The sequence below is a fragment of the Apaloderma vittatum genome, unplaced genomic scaffold (assembly GCF_000703405.1).
Source record: "Apaloderma vittatum isolate BGI_N311 unplaced genomic scaffold, ASM70340v1 scaffold3562, whole genome shotgun sequence".
Classification (NCBI taxonomy): Eukaryota; Metazoa; Chordata; class Aves; order Trogoniformes; family Trogonidae; genus Apaloderma; species Apaloderma vittatum.
This window is the reverse complement of record NW_009704100.1, coordinates 171118-188493: the sequence shown is the minus strand read 5'-3', so window position 1 is coordinate 188493 and position 17376 is coordinate 171118. Positions and strand designations below refer to the sequence as shown.

General features: G+C 36.8%; 1 protein-coding gene across 1 annotated transcript in view; it reads right to left on the bottom strand.

The window, feature by feature from the left end:
- Positions 1-4414: 4414 nt before the first annotated feature.
- The window catches only part of FES (FES proto-oncogene, tyrosine kinase), a 171933-nt gene continuing 158971 nt past the window's right edge, over positions 4415-17376 (bottom strand). Inside the window, exons 17-19 of the mRNA XM_009864898.1 lie at positions 12203-12357; positions 8718-8840; positions 4415-4557 (exon numbers count right to left, since the gene is read on the bottom strand). Coding sequence (XP_009863200.1) covers positions 4415-4557; positions 8718-8840; positions 12203-12357 — 421 coding nt within the window. The remainder of the gene's footprint in view (positions 4558-8717; positions 8841-12202; positions 12358-17376) is intronic.

Here is a 17376-nt window from a genome sequence, read left to right as displayed (position 1 = left end):
AGAGTCAAAGCTGTGACATTTTGGGAGATTAGCTGCTGATCTAAAGGCAATATCTAGCTTCCAGCTCCTGTTCTATGTGGTGCTTATAAAATGAACACAATGAATCTGATAACCAAAAGTGGAAATTGAGGAAAATGTGGGAGCTATGAGGCAGAACTTGCCGTATTTTTCTATTAAGAGTTTTTACTTCCTTGGTCTGAAAATAAAGTCAAATGTTAATATTGCACTAATATGCAATGCTGAAAAGTATGCAAGAACTGGAAATCACAGGTACATTACCAGTTTCAGAAAGTAACTGTGGTAATAATTGGAAGACTGTTCAGAATGTGGCAAGTGAAAGGATTCTTCTGTTTCAGCTTGAAGCTTTCAGCTTTTTAAGCTTTTTTTTTCTTTCTTTTTGTTAGGTCTTTTTAGATTTTTTTTTAGAAATGAAAGCTATCCTGCGGGAATTCTAGTACAAGATTACAAAAAATATTCTTTGCTGAAGGTACTCCTAAAGATGCCTGATAGGTATCTGAGGTTGATGCATTTTCCTTGTAAGTTGTTACTGATGATTGTTTAAGGACTGGTTTGGTTTTTTTTTTAACAGTAAATCTGCAGAACAAAACTAGAAGAAAATATTTTTAATTGAACTGATGTTTCAAATTTCCCAGATCACTCTTAAAAACCTCATGGTTGTTTGGAACCTCAGGAATACTGGACTTCTGCTGTACTTTCTAATTTAAGTCCTGTATTCCTGAAAGGCATGAATACGAGTCTAAGAAGAAAAAGATATATACCTTGGTTGGTAGAAGAGTTATTCTTTACTCCACATATCCTGACTTGCCTAGCAAGAATGCTTCCAAAAATATCATACGTCCTTTTATGCTTTAGGAACAAAGCAAAAACAAAACTGGTGAACTCATCTTTTAATAGCAAACTATTTTATACTCAGTCATAAAAATATTACAAATCCAAGTCCACTGGCATAACAAACATTTCTATCACCTACAAACAGGACAGCTGTTACAGAAAGTGGATTCTTGCAAATAGCCTCTTTCTTTTTATTCTATCTTTGTAACAAGTTATCATTATTTGTGACAACCAGCCATTTTTATAACTACTGCTCCTGAATATCATGTTTGATGACACTATTTACACACTTCAAATAATGCACTGTTTAAAGTGCATCAGTGGCACTGCCGTTTAGAGGACATGACAGTAAGAATAATGGAAACAGGGCTAATAGTTAATCACTATTGTTAATATCCGTGCAGGAATACATCTGGGAAAATCTGGAGAATCTGGAGAGCATGGAGACATTTTTAAATGCTTCTGAGGGCTGGGTACTCTGTAATTTCAGGAAAATGTCTTTTTCTTCAGTATGTATACAAGGGGTGCAAAATAGGTAAGTAGTTGTAAGAGATAACAATGGGTAACTTCATAGTCAGTTTTAGGGATGTACAGCAAGGGCCCAACTGAAACACTACACTTCCAAGAGAGTGGGAGTCTTAACTTTTTAAGTTCTCCAGGATAAACACAGTACATGAACCAAATGACCAGTATCTGACTAACCTAGGAGTAACGCAGGACTAAGTCATCAAAAGTCCACAGAAAGCAGATATGGCATCTTTGGTTCTTAAATGTCACATCCTTCTTTTAAATTGCATTGTACAGCAAGTTAGTTTATGAACTCCCCTGTGAGAAGTTTACAAAAGCTTTAAAAAGTATGCTTAGGTAAGGATTCCACTTCCTTAATTGTATAATTGCAGCAATTTTAAGTGAAACATGATGAACAAGTTCTGCCACAAACTGCCAAGAGAACAGATTAAATAATTGAAGAGATATGTACCTGTGTTTAAATTTATCCTGTACTTATTAACTCATTCTGGTGTTCTCCCAAAGAGTTATTATTTTTTAACTGAACTGATACTTCAGGAATAATAATAAATTTTCTTGCTGCAGGAGAAATCTTGTGTTTGAAAAAGTCTTTAAATTTAAAAGTGTGATGTGAATTACAAATGTTAGCTATTTCGGAATAAAATATGAGTACAATTTTACCTTTACATGAAAAACAGGAAGGTGAGTGGTTAATTTAAGACAAATAAAACAGTATACTATTTTATAAAAATAAAACAGCATTTCTTTGCTGTCAAGAGGGCATATAGCAAACAAAGAGTTTATCTTTTTCATAGAAGAATATTAACTCCCTAGAGAAGCTATGAACGCTGGCAGAAAAGACACCATTATCCTTACTTGCAGACTTTAGTGACGCATACATAAGGACCTGCAGTTGGATGAATCTCGGATTTTTCTAAATGATTGCGGAACATTCCTTAAATCCTGGTACTCTTTACTTGAATTAGCATACTAGCAAATTAAGGCACAAACATTGTGTACTACTTAAAAGCATACAAATGAACAAGAATGTTTCCCATTGCTTTTGAAAAATATTTTTGGGCTACTTGGAAATACAGAACTGAGTAAAATATATCCAGTATGCTTATAAGGAATTTTAAATGTATGCCACCAAGTTTTCCAAGCACTATACCTTCATGGGTATGTATGTATACGCTTCCTTAACTCCAAGAAAAAAAACACTTAAAAATGCAAGAAGCACTCACCATTCCTTACACTTGGGTGCTGACAGTTCCATCTCAAATGCAGGTGATGTGCTCCAGCACGATCATTCATCGTTTTATCTGAGCACTAACTCCAATGTAACAGACAAACTCTTCTAGACTACACATAGTTTGGTCACACATAGCCCTTAAACATTACCACTCAATACTACTATAAATACACTTTAGAGAGCAAAAAATGCTGTGGACAATAGAAAGTCACCTTAAGAGAAATAAAAATTTAATGTAGCCACTGACCTCACTACATCTCAATCCCACTGTAACAATAAAATACAGGGCGAATCAACATTCCAGATGCTGTGGTACTTACAGTCCCCATTTCTTACTCATATTAGCAGCAACTGGCATTCCTTGATCCAAAAAATGTTCATTAATTCCTAGAAAAATTTTAAGCACCTTAACTCTGGAACTCAGACCAGGATACTATAACTTGCTACTGTTTCTATGTAGGGCCCTAAGAAATAATTCAAACTGCAAGAAGGACCCAGAGCCAGAGTAACTAACTATGCCTCTCCTCCCTCCCCTATGTAGTAAGATTTTATTCTTTCTGGTGTATTTTTTTAAAATATATACAAGGTTATTATTCCTGGTGGCAAAACTTGCCTATCCCCATTCTTCTGAAATTTGATTGCAGCGATTTAATAAAGTTAGAAAGAAAGTTAGTATTTCTACTCTGCCTTGCTCAGCCCATCAGATGCTTTAAACAAACTTTTTTATTTTGGTTTCTTAAACAATTTCCTTATGCCATACAGAAATAATATCTTCCTTTAGACACTATGCATGGAATGTACATTTGCTTAGCATAAACTTTTGTAGGCTCAAGCTGCATTCTGAGAGTTATTACTAATGTGAAGGAAAAAATACCATCAAAAGCAAATCTAGCAATTCACTTTCTTTAACTCCTCTAAGATCAATGATATTTGTCACCTGCTGCTATCATTAGTAAACCTCTTTCTGTTGGCCTACTGCTTCTACACATTCTTTGGAAGGCAGATCATTTGCAGTATTTCTTAACATGTGTACTCAAGACTTGATATTAGGTTTTCCTGGTTTTTTAAGTAGACACAGGTCATTGTAAAGGAGATATATTACTGAATTCTGATGGCTTTGTAGAAAAGAAAGGTGTAGCTTAAGTAAATCACTTAAGTCAGAACTATTTACTACTGTATGCTAGGAATTGCAGAAGTAACTCAATTTTCTACAAAAGAAAATTCTGGATTTCACTGTTCAGCAAGCATATTTGCATCCAGAATCTAACTGACCTTCATCCTTAAAATGAAGTATCACTTAAAAATATCAGTTGCAGAAAGAATTTAAAAAAATATAAATGTTTCTAATTGAAATACTTGTCAAAACTGTCTTCAGCTTCAAGGCCAACATGTATGACAGTCACCACATTTGAGTGGTGCTGATGTTGACATATGGGACTCACAGCTGAGTAAGAACATGGCTTAAAGTAGAAAACCTCTGAAAAATATCACTAGCAGTTATTTGCTGTAAAACAGATATAAGCCACAATCCCTTAAATCTATAGCATGTGCTTTTCTATTTACATGTAACCTAAATGACAATATAACTGTGACTGGATATATAGTATTTCGCAGTATATGTCTTTAATGCAGGTGTAGACATCATTCAAGATGGTAGACACATATATAAAAAACCAGTTAATTTCAAAGTAATCCTAGAAGAATATTGCCAATAATGCTGTATAAACTCATAATGTTTATGGGGAAAAAATTACTTCACTGGAAAATAAAGTCCCACATGCTGAGTTTGGCACTTGTTTATCACTATGTGACTTTCTTTTTGACTGAAGACAGCTCTTTCTGAATCTCACTGAATTTTGGCCGGTTTTCTGGCTTGTAGTCCCAGCACCTCTGCATTATTTTATATATTTCTTCTGGACATTTTTGTGGTGCTGACATTCGGTAGCCTGGTAGACAAAAAAAGGGGAAAACGTCTAGCATTAAAAACTGATGCATATTAACAAATCTAAAAAGAAATGAGTAAAGTTCAAGATCATCGCATTAAAAAAAATCTTCACTGTAATATAAAGAAAGCGTTAAATATATCTAACCTAAATAAGAAAGAAAATTATTAAACTAATCAAAGCTCAGGGGCCAAAGACATTTAAATTGGGTGTGACAAGGTGTCAGTATGCTTCTCATCCTGCAGAAGAGCAACCTGCATAGATTTTCTTTCCTGTATCTTAGAAGTAGCTACCCTCTAGGTTTTAATTGTGCTGCCTTTTATTCCCCTCTGAGGAGAGAAACAGTAAACATTAAGATGAGAGGAAATTTCTTTGCCCTCCTTTTTATTCTAATGCCTTTCCCCTTTTTGTCTCCTTAAGAAGCTCTCTTCCCACTTGCACCTTATCCACTTATTTTTCCTCCCTCTTGTTTTCTTAGTTTTTATATCTTCCCATCATCTTAACTCCCTTACTCTTCTGGTTTTGTTAAAGAAGCAGTGGCTTTCCAAACCTCTGCTGCCAGGGCGTGTCTGATGTGGTGATGAGCAGAGGAATAAGTAAATTAGCAGCTAATCACTCAGAAGCCACAGCTAAGTGGGATTCCAGTATATCGTACTTACCCTGGACCAAAGAGACGTACTCGCAGCAATGAAGGCAACTTCCCAGTGAGTAGGAAATTGAACAAAAATGCCAAGAGGACTGCATGGATGAAAAAGTAGCTCCTGGGCCAGTTAAAACACAGAAACAGGTAACGCGTACCCTCAGCAAGTTTGCAGATGACACCAAACGGGGAGGAGGGGCCGATACAAAAACGGTTGTGCTGCCATCCAGAGGGACCTGGACAGGGTGGAGAAATGGGCTGACAGGAACCTCATGCAGTTCCTCGAGGGGAAGTGCAAAGTCCTGCTTGTTCCTCCTCCAGGGAGCACATGCTGGGGGATACCCAGCTGGAAAGCAGCTTGGCAGAAAAGCTGCTGGGGGTCCTGGTGGACACCCTGTTGAACATGAGGCAGCAAAGTGTCCTTTTAGTAAAGAAGGCTAATTGCGTCCTGGGCTACATTAGAAGAAGTGGTGCCAGCAGGCAGAAGGAGATGATCTGTCCCCTCTGTTCAGCAGCGTTGAGGCTGCACCTGGAGTGTCCAGTGCTGGGCTCCTCAGTACAAGAGAGACTTGAAGACACTGGAGAAAATCCCATGAAGGGTCACCAAGATGATGAAGGGACCGAAGCAGCTCTTTGAGAGAACTGTGAGTGTTCATCCTGAAGAAGAGAAAGCTCAGGGGGATCTCATCAATATATATAAACATCTGAAGGGAGGGTGCAAAGACGATGGAGCCAGGATCATTTCAGCAGCACCCAGTGACAGGACCAGAGGCAACAGGCACACGCATTGAAACACAAGAGGTTCCTCCTGAATATCAGGAAACACTTTTTCACTGTGAGGAGGACCAAGCACTGGCACAGGTTGTTCAGAGGTGTTGGAGTCTCCTTCCGTGTAGCAATTTACAAAACATCTGGACATGGCCATGGGCACCCAGCTCTAGGTGACCCTGCTTGAGCAGCTGGGTTGAACTACATGATATCCAGAGGTGCCCTCAGGCCTCAGCTATTCTGAGACTCTGTGATTCTATGAACTGTTCACCACACTGGCTCACTGAGCAAATGACAGGCAGTGGACAGCAAAGTAAGCTGGCACATAGGACTCCACAACTAAACGCAGCTCTGTGACTAGAGACTTACTTCATAGGTCTCTACATCCCTCTTTCTCAAGCAGAGTGTAAATGGCACTGGCCTCATACAACAGGTAAATCTGAGAAATATTTTTCCATTGTTATATTGCATGCATCTTCTTTAGGAGCTGGACTAATGCATGTAACTTTAAAGGAGAATGGCTGGTGTCTAGGACATTTACAGACAAGTTAATATGAAATTACCTAAAAATCCTTTCCTTCATGAAATTTCCCTTAGAAACTAGTTCTTCCAAACAGTGACAGCAGCAATTACATTTTATATTTAAAGCAGTGATCCTATATAGTTATTTAGAATTGACATAATATTGGTTTAAAGTAAGTGTTGAAGTGACTAAATTCACAGAAGGCTCTTAATCATTAAGTAATTGAGATAGATAAGATCAGGAAGAGAATCTGGACTCTCTTAGCTGTCTATCCTAAGAGAAGACCTATTATATACTAAAAACCAAGAAAGCAGGCTGACAAAAGAAATTAAAATTCCTTGCTGAAAAAAGCATAAACCTAATTCTAAATCTTTGAATTTTATCTATTTTAAGAGATTATTATTCTCAGTGAACTAAACCAGAATCTCAGTATTTAAGTAGTAAGACTTGCTTTTGCATATATTCCCCTGCTCTGGAAAATATTGGATTTTTTGATCTTGGCCTTGTAAAGAGAATCTTTGATGGTCATCTACAGTGGCTATATAAACACTGGCAAACTCTATAAATCAGCAAACAAGCTGTTTCATTTGTTTTAAATCTTTTAACAGTTTTACTAGCTTAGAACCTGTTCACAGTAGTACTTTGCAGAGGAGGAACAGTTCTAAAATGCCACTGAAGGTGATGAAAACAAATCAAAGTCCTGAAATCCTGGTCACAGTTATTTGCTACTTTAAATAAGAGTCTTTTGATTATTTTGTGAAAAACAAATGTCTTTCAATGCCTAGCTGGTTTACTGTTCTCCACCATAATTGCTAAGTCTTTGTCTGAAATGCTTTAATAAAGATGATGGAATGATACAGATTTTTTCTTCTAGGCTGTTTAGAATATTTATACCTACGTCAGCATAATCTTAAATAATTCATTCTGGCCAAGCCTCTGCTTTGCACAGCAGTAAATCCATCCTGTGCACATCAACTTTTAGTTCTGCAACACTGAAAGTCAGCATGCTTTAAGCTTTCCACCCTTTAAGCTGCTGGTCAGTTTATTCCTTTTTTCAAGAAGCCTATATATCACACTACTCCTCTGTCATGGGTTTGAGTCTGGTGGGGTTTTTGGTAGTGGGGAAGGGCTGTATGGGTGGCTCCTTGCAAAATTTCCAGAGCCTTCCCCGGCCCCAGACAAAAGTTGGACCCATCTGTGGCCAAGGCCAGGCCAATGAGCACCTCTGCAATCAATGTATTTAAGACGAGAAACCTGTTGGACCAGTCTCATTCTCTTTATATCTGTGTCTTTGGGTCCTGTCTTTCGTGTTGGTGAGTTTTTCTGTTTTAAGGAGGCACAGGTCAGAGGAAAGGAAAGGAACGTGGTCAGTGATGAAAGGTGGGGAGCAAGGCACCGTAGCAGTGTTTCCCCAGAGCCCCGTGGTGAGTGAGATGACAGGGAGATGATTGCCTGGTAACCGAGGAGATCAATGGCAGCAAGAACGTCCAGGATGCAGTGGTGCATGGAGAACCTCATGCCAGGGGGAGACAGAGAGAGACTGTGCAGGACAGGACGATGGGCCCGAAGTCACCCGTGTTCCCAAGGTCTGTTCCATGGTTGTGGGTAGAACTCACGTGGAGGCAGAGGATCACCTCTTGTGAGATGTACACCACATGGCATCGGAGAAGACTGCGAGGAGCTCTCTTTTGCAAGAAGGAAGTACTGCCATGGACAATGAATAATGGCCAGATAGACTGCACCCCCCATCTCCTGCCCCTCCTTGCACTGATGTGGGGGAGGAGGTAGCCCAGAAGAAGGGAGGCAGAGAGGGAGTATTTAAGATCAGGTATTTATGTATTCCTCTCACTATCCTACTCTGTTTTAGTTGATAACTAGTGGTGGCAAATGAAATTTACATTTTCTCCCCAAGTCTACTCTGGTTTTTGGCTGTGACCATAAGTAATAAATGAACCCTCCCTGTCCTAAACTCAGTCCCCAAGACTTTTTGCTGAATTTTCTCACTTCCCATTCCCCATGACAGGAGGAGTGAGCGAGTGGCTGCATGGCTCTTTGTTGCCAGCCTAGGCAGTCATCTCAAATCAAGACATTCTCCAGAAAGCCAGATTCAGCAATTAAGAAATCTCACAGTACTTTTGCTAAAGTTACTTGATAACTTTGCTATTTTATACTGTACATACTACATCCTTATGGATCTATGCAACATTTCTTTCACTCCCTACACACAACTACCTTTCTCGACTTGTTCTCTTGCTTGTTGGTTGGTCATTCCAGGGTACGGGCATACTCCTAAACTGAAGGTCTCCCACAAAAGGATTCCAAAGCTCCATACATCACTCTCCGATGTGTATCTTCCTAAGAAAAGGAGAGAAAACCCCCAGCTTAAAGTACTGAGAAATGAATGCTTCAGATAATTATGGCCCTAAATTTTCTGTAAAGCATTACATTGGCAAGCCTCAAGCAGGACAAAGCTATAGCTAATAACAATACATTCTGCAGATATCATAATCTCCTGTATTTCAAGTTATAAATAACTTACCTTAAAGTCAATATCTAAGAATAACTTAAGTTCTACTATTTGACAGACCTTACCATTATTAGTTATTTGTAATGCAAGGTAACAATTTCTTTCCTTCTTAATCTACAAAAATATGGGGTTTTTTTCTGTCATTATAAAAGGGTAGCTCCCTAATATAGCATAGCAGTGAGTAGCCTGAGAGGAGCTATTGCCAACATAATCTGTAGCTGTGAAGAGGGCCTAGTTTTCACACTGTGAGAAACTGTTCTCTCAAAATGAAAGCACAGTTGTTTCACTTTCTTTAATTTGGATCATGAATAACTGATGGACCCAATCAGTTTAAAAAAAAAATAAATCTAGCCTGCTGGTTCCATTATTTTCAACTATGCTTCAAAGACAGCAGAATAGATAACTGAAAGATAATTGAATTCCAAACCTCTTTGTGTAATGAAAGGTTTATATTATGGGAGGAGGAGAGATCTTGGAGCAGATAGTTCCATTGTCCCTAATGGATTTATATTCAGAAGCATGGATTCATATCAGGAAGTTAAGTTTCCCAGCCCTTTTCAATAGGATCTATGAAAATGTTACCTTAAAAATCCATTTTCAACATTACTTTAAATACTTTTTAAATGTTTTTTTTTTGTTCCACACTATCACATTGTAGATATGTATCTTTATTCTTTAAAATATACACATGCTTGTGAATGTATTGTTTGTTCAGCTCTAATCATTAAACATACCAACCTAAGCCACTTCTGACTAGAAAAAATGGAAAATACATGTAAATTATAGTAGCGAGGATATGACAACTGTTCTGACATCAGAAAGATTAGTTTACTTTTAAACTAAGTATCACTTCCAGCTGCGCTACATTATCTCGTGTGCCTCATAGATGGCAATTAGGGACATTCACTATGCTCTTTGTAGTAAGATTAGTTTTCTTGTCTATGTATCAACTCTCTTCAGAGTTTGGCATCCAGTAATTTAACACTTTTCATTGAAATCATTCAGTAGATACAAGATAGGCGATTAGTTTTTTTTAAAGAAAGTACAAGTTCTGCACAGTTAATTATCTTTTCTACTATGATATTATCTGGGGAAAAAAAAAAAAGGCCTTTCATTCACAAAAAAACCCGCACCCTCCACACAGTAATTTATTAACACAACAAAACTCAGAAACGTTGTATTTGAAAAACATACATATTAAATATATATTTTAATTTTGGAAGAACAGGAAGCAAAAATACCCTACATGTGGCCTAAATATGCAATTTTGCTAGGAGGTTTTCAAAAACCTTTTCCCACTTGCTTTAAGTGATAGAAATCATATAGCTCAAAGCAAAAATAATGGTATGGAATGGCATTAAAGAGACCCCACTGAACCAAAGGCTTAGTCTCCCACAAGCTTCTGTAGCATCAAGATTTTACTTATGACTTTAGACACAGCTCCCTAGGCACTCCATTTACCCTAATCTGGTTTCTGGACTTCACAACCTGTGAGCTTTTTAATTTAGTTTTTTTTATGACTGTGGTTAATTTGTGATATAGAGTGAATCCAGAAGTGACTAAAAATTGAACAGTGACATAGTTTCTTGAACACTATATCATTCAAGTAATGGCCAAATGACCCTATCCTTCATATTCTTCCAAACCTTAAATCTTGCCACGAAAAACCAATATGGACAAGGTTTGCCAACTAGTTTTGAAATATTGCAGATTTAGTTCTATTTCACTGATATCCTTGAAAAGCTTTAGTCTTACCTACACAAATTAATGCAATATTTACGGCACAAAAAATCCACAAACCAATTATTTTCACTCACATCTTTCAAGGGAATGGAAAAAATCTTCTTTCAAAAACACACAGAAACCTTCTACAACATTTTGAAAGTTGAATATTAGACTCCTGAATGCATTATCAAATATTTGAGAGAGATTATTTTCCACTACAGAAAATCACTTAAAGCTTAAGAATGTATGCATTTTAGGAAACAAATTAAGTAGATGTTAGTCAGCTATCCTCCCTTGTACTATGCAGAAAGAAGACTCAAAATCACAAAGTAAAGGTGTTGTCACATAAGTCTGCTTAATGTATTCCACTGGACTGCACACAGCTATGAAGGATTATATATCAAATAAACAGCACACATTTCTGAAATAACAAAATATATTATTTAAAACACCTTTTATAGTGGAACAAACACCAAAAACAGACAACTGTATTCCCCAGTGAATGCTAGCAACACTAACACTTCTTAGAATAATTGATGATATAGGATCAATTACTATAAATAAATTTATTATTAGCCTTCCAAAGGGAAGATCTGCTTTATTGTGTTATGGCATTATTTCCTGCAAAAGCATTAATGAGAGCATTTTGCCGTCAATCGTAAGTCACAAAGTTATGATTGCCGATGCATGATTTAATAAAAAAAACAAACTTGAAGAGATGGCAGAAATATTTAAAGATGCTTCAGATGAAGAATTTAAAGTAATTTGTTTCTAGGTACTCAACTAAAGAACTGACTGAGAGAACTACACCTAAAACATGGCACTGTTCATTTAATACAATGCTTCTTCACAGTCCACTTGACTTAGAAGAACTTATTTTTCTACTTCCACAAGCTAGAAAGCTAAATACAGCAGCTTCTGTTTCTGTTCTGGAACTATAATCCACATAGTATGGACCACTTCCCTCAATCAGAAATAATGGATTTTTTCCCCCAGGATGACAGCCTAGCAATATATTAAAATGCAGGCAAAGAAAAGCTGCAGTTAAAAAAGAATACATCAGTTACTTTACTTTTCTCCAATACAATGAGTTATGTAACAGAGTGTTCTAGTGCCTTAATGCTTTACTTTTTTTAAAGAGTTGCTAGAACAATCACAGCCATACATACACAAAATTTTGTTAACAATCATGATTTACATTATTGACTAGGCAGTCCACTAGAATGAGTCAGCAGCGTATTGCTGCATAATAGCAATTTTGCTCTTGCTGCCTTATTCTTTTTTGAAGACAAAGCAATATTTTACACATAAATGAGACTGAAATATTATATTTATTTTAAACATTATGAATAGGGCACTAAGAATATGTATATATACTCAAATATTGTACCAGGACTATAAATAGTGCTCCTTACACGGCTTTTGATTATTTTTTTCTTGTAAGAATATACAGTTATGTCCTTACCATAGTTGAGAGCTTCTGGTGCAGTCCACTTGATAGGAATCTGCTTTAGTCCTGATGATGAGTATACACCATCATCCTCTTGACGGGACATTCCAAAATCGCTTATTTTCAAAATGTTGCCCTCGCCTACCAAGCAGTTCCTTGCAGCCAGGTCTCTAAATTAGAACAAGAGACAAACCCCCACATTTTTACACATTTCAAAATATTTGAAGCCATTTAAAATCGCTGATACCCTCATCAAAGGCAGGTGCCTCTTGGAAAACATATTTAAGCAAGTGTAAAATACGCTGCACAGCAATTGTGGAAAAGAGGAAAAAAGAAAGGTGTGAGAAATCATCCTGTGAACACCAGGAATCGTGAAGAAGTAGGATGAGGAGGTGCTGGAGATGCTGGATGTGTTCCAGGCACTGGAGCAAAGATTCCCCTGTAGCCCTTGAAATGACTCGTTCCAGCACAGTTCATGAATGACTGTATCCCCTGGGAAGGAGCGACACTGAGCATGGGGACAGCATGAGGAGGAAGGAACAGCAGAGAGGAGCTATGACGGACTGACTGCAATCCTCATCCCCATGTGGCCCTTCTGGAGGAGGAGGTGGAAGGGTCAGGAGTGAAAGAGCGAAGTTGAGCCTGGGAAGAAGGGAGGGGTCAGGGAAAGGAATTTGATTTTTCATCTTTGTTTCTCACCATTCAACTCTATTTTAATTGGCAACAAATTAAAAAAAAAGTTCCCCAAGTTAAGTCTGTTTTGCTGTGATGGTTACTGGTGAGCAATCTCCATTTCTTTATCTTGACCCCCAAGCTTTTCTTTCCTGTTTTCTTCCCTGTCCTGTTGAGGAAGGGGAGTGAGAGAGCAGCTGGGTGGGCATCTGTCAGCCAAAGTCAACCCATCACAACTGCCCTCTGAGGCCACAGAAATAAACCCGCAGCCTAATAAATCGGATTTCATGCAAAATGAACTAGAAATTTAAGCAGCGTCCTGAAACATGTTCCCATAATTATGAAAGATAGGGAGGAACTAGAGAACTGGCTCCATCTTCTCTCTGCCCATATTAGCATTAGAGTTTCCATCAAAAATAAAAACATGCATTATTGACATACTATATGTATATTATATTTCATTGTCTCACAGTGTATTAGAATGCTAAATAATAGCATAAATATATTATTATTACCATCTGAATGTAACAAAATACAGGAACATTTTGAAGACAAATAACTGTTAAGCAACAGATTTGAATATATAGCATTAAGAATATCATGGGCAAGGCATTTTTTGACTAAATGTTCAATATTTTTTCAGCTTAAAAAGCTAACAAGCTCACAAACGGCTTGTCTTAGACGAATATTCCACAATAATTACATTAGTTTTAATGTTTTGGGGTTAGAGACATAGCATAGTTTTGAAATGAATCCTCTAAGCACTTAACGCACATTCATTGGTCTTGAGGAAAGATTTTGTTGCATGCAAAATAAATTACTCTTGGAAGAAACTAGCCTGTAACTCTGCCCACCGTATGCATCAAGTTTGTTTCTACAGCTCATGCAGAAAGAAAGGTCTGAACCAATGACAGACAGCTCCAAATGGGATGCATGGTGGGGACATAAATGACAAAGGACTGAACTATACTTAGTCTGAAGTAAAAGTCATGAGTCATATATAAGGCTGTCAAAGCTCGATGAACTATCTATATTGATATTGCTCCACAGTATTTGATGTGTAGACAGCGCCTGTGTTTGAGCGTAAATAATGTATCTTGATTTAAGACTTTTAATGTATTTGAATCACAGAACTTTCCTGTCACAAAGAACATTTATGGCTCTTGAGTTTGATGTTACAGTGATATAAAAGCAGTTATTCTGGCAGCTAGAGAAGATGGGCCAGTTAAAAACAAGTAAAAAGTCACAGTCTCCAGCTGAAGATGTGCATAAATGTACAAAATAGCTCAATATGCACTATGTTACCTACTTGATGTTAGCATGTGGTACTGTTTGGTGAAAAGTAAGAAAGATGCAAAACAAAATCAAATTGTCACTGCTTATACTCAAGCCTGAAATGTCCAGAATTTATGGCTTAGGTTCCAATCATACTTTAGCCATCTTTTTTTTTTATTGCTTTACCCAATCTAGCCTAGATTGTGACAGATGGACATAAGGAGTGGAAGAAGTAACGAGGTGACATCTCAAAGAAAATTCACAGAGTTAATTAAAATAATGGACATCTTCCTATCTGAGTCTGAACTATCATTTAAACATGTTCTGAGTCAGATTAAGAAAAAGCTACATACCGAGATGTCTTAGGTTTATTCCTTACACATAAGTCTGACTATTAGGGAAAATATAAGTATTACACAGTATGATGCTTGTAATCAAAGATTACACTCACTTCACATAATTTTTGACTGTTTTGTGTGTGACAGTTTTCTTTTTCTTTCACAGTCACCTACTGGAAGTGGTTTGCATCATTACCGAAGATTTACAAAAATACACATCCATGGAAATCAAACTGTTACCTGAGAAAGCTGGCAAAGATTGCGACACTGTGCTCAGGTTATAAGTAAACTAATACTAGATCTTCTGCAAGGCCACGGACACACAAAGCCTTTGCCTCATGAAACAGTGGTTTTCAAGCTGTCTATTAGATGGCAATGGGTTGCAGAGTGATACTGTTGAAGCTGCTGTGCTGCACACAAGGGCCAGGGGAGGAATCATGGGACAGTGCTCAGCTAATGGCCCACAGCCTGTGTGGCTGGACACAACTGTCACGTCCACCAACAATCTTTACAGGCAAAACTTTCATTTTGTCTCAGTTTGTATCTAAGAGAGAAGCATTTAATCTCCATCTTCCACAGTATCAAGAGTATTCGTAAAATTTTATGAAACAGTGAATGCTAACCTCTTGACAATAAGATAGAAAAGGATGCATTATGAGGAAACAACTTACTAATAAAGCTACAAATAGCAAAGTAAACATAGTAGTGATGGTTATGAGTCTCACAGTATTGATACGTTTTTCTGCTTTGAGATAAAACTCATATTTTTGAAGCTATAAAACGATGTATTACTTTTATTTGTATTAATAAAACCTCTTGAGCCTTTTGTGTTAATAAAGCCTTTTGAGCACTTCATAGGTTTACTTCTGACTTAAGAAAATCTGTTTTTTTCCTTTTTCATGTGTAAGGCAGGCTCCTTGTCTTGCTTATTTAGAAAACGGTTTAGTTGTGAACTTTTCTTCCCCTTTTTCCTTCACTTCAGTCATTGTCTTTTTGAAGGACTTCTGTAATCCTCTCTCAGGTACTTAATTTTCACAATTCTTGTGAGGAGTTGGTTCTTGGAGCACATAGAACCCAAATGTTTAGCAGATCCAGTGATATTTAAAATCACGCTAAATCCCACCAGAAGTTCTGTTACTTTTTACACCTTTAATAACTTCCCATTCAGTGGCATGAAACAGTATGAGTACAATTTCATTTTCAGTGCTCCACCATCAGCCAGCACAGATTCGGTGGTTACATCCACTGTCTATGTATTTTTAAGGTTCTTTTTTTCCCCTCCTACTTGAAATTTCTTCACAATGACTAACACTTATTATTTAATTCCTCACGCTTATAAATGTCTTGAAAGATTGAGCATCTTGCTAGCATTTCTCCTGTCATTTTACATCTGTTTCAAATCCTCAGTGATTTGTTGCTAAATTTTTCAGATTTTCTTATATGTATTTTTATGCTCTACAGCATTTTAAAAAGCATTGTTAAACTCTAGGCTATAGCTACATCGAGCTCTTTTTTTTGTTTTTTTTTTTTTTAATTCTGGGAATTTGGTAAAGATTATTCAAACAATTTCTTCACTGTTTCCCCACATGTCTCATGGCCTCCTTTAAAACGATGTATGTTTCAGTCTAAATAAACGAGAAAATTACTAAAAAATGCATTTTGGTCACTGTGATTTATTAAAGAATTTATAGCCAAAATCTGAAAAAAAAAATGGCATCAAAAAGTATTATTTCCACTGCTTTAAATTAATAAATAATAGCTTTAATTTTCTTCCAGTTTTCAGGATGGTAATTAATTTCAATTGTCTACAGATAAAATGAAAGAGCTCTAGCAAAAGAGTGTTAAGGGGCTTACAAAGAAACCTTTACATCTTAACCTCCCATATGAATGACATGCAATGGGGTTTCATTCAAGTATGTGTGACAGATGACTTGAGAGAGTGAAAAGAAGAAAATGTAAATATATAGGGCTGATAACTGACAAATGTGAGTCATTAATATTACTAGTAAATTTTGTAGTAAATATTTGTAGTAAATCATGGCAATTTCTAGATGGCTCTTTTAAAAAAGCATCAAATCAACTATGCTCTACTTGTCTTCATTTCTCCCCTCAAAAGAGGATTTTCTATTTGTTTTCTCTTCTTTCTACTCAACATTTTCTAAAGTCAACAAGTCAACATCCTAAAGAAGTACAGATATAATTGGAATTAGGTATCTCTCTGCTTGGAGCATTGTTTAGTATTGTTTGTTTGGGGTTTTTTTTGGTTGGTTTGTTTTTTGTTGTTTTGTTTGGGTTTTCTTATAGAGCATTTGCTACTTGCTGCAGTAATTCCATAAAATCAGTATTTATCTTTAGCACAGAAAACAAGAAAATATTATTTAATTCATTTTGTGAAAGCTGTACAAATTGGGTACAACTTGCACTGAGCTGCTACAGAACAAGCTCTTTATTAAAAGAAAAGCTGACTCTCACTATTTAATACCAAGATTATGTAAGTTACTAGTGCTATTAGAAAGAAAGCACCCTCTCCTCAAGTACTGAGGAATGGAGATTAACATGTAAATTGGAAATTTCATTTTTAAGCACTGCTGTGCAGTCCCCATAAACACGAACAGGAAATTGACTAGGAACCACTAATATGGGTTGATTATGCTGAAATTGAAAGAGATGGCTTGTAAGACTTTTGCTAAAAATCCAATAGCCAGTTAAAGAAGAAGTAGAGGCAATTTCCAGTGGAGTTGTTATCACCTGGATTTATGTCTGTTAGTAAAAAAAGAAACCTCATAACCCCCTACTATGGACACTCTTACACTCCCTCTCTGCTCCCTTCCACCAACCATTGCTTATGCAGCAAGTAACAACTAGTATTTCAATGGAATTCCATCAATGAAAGCCAATAAAAAC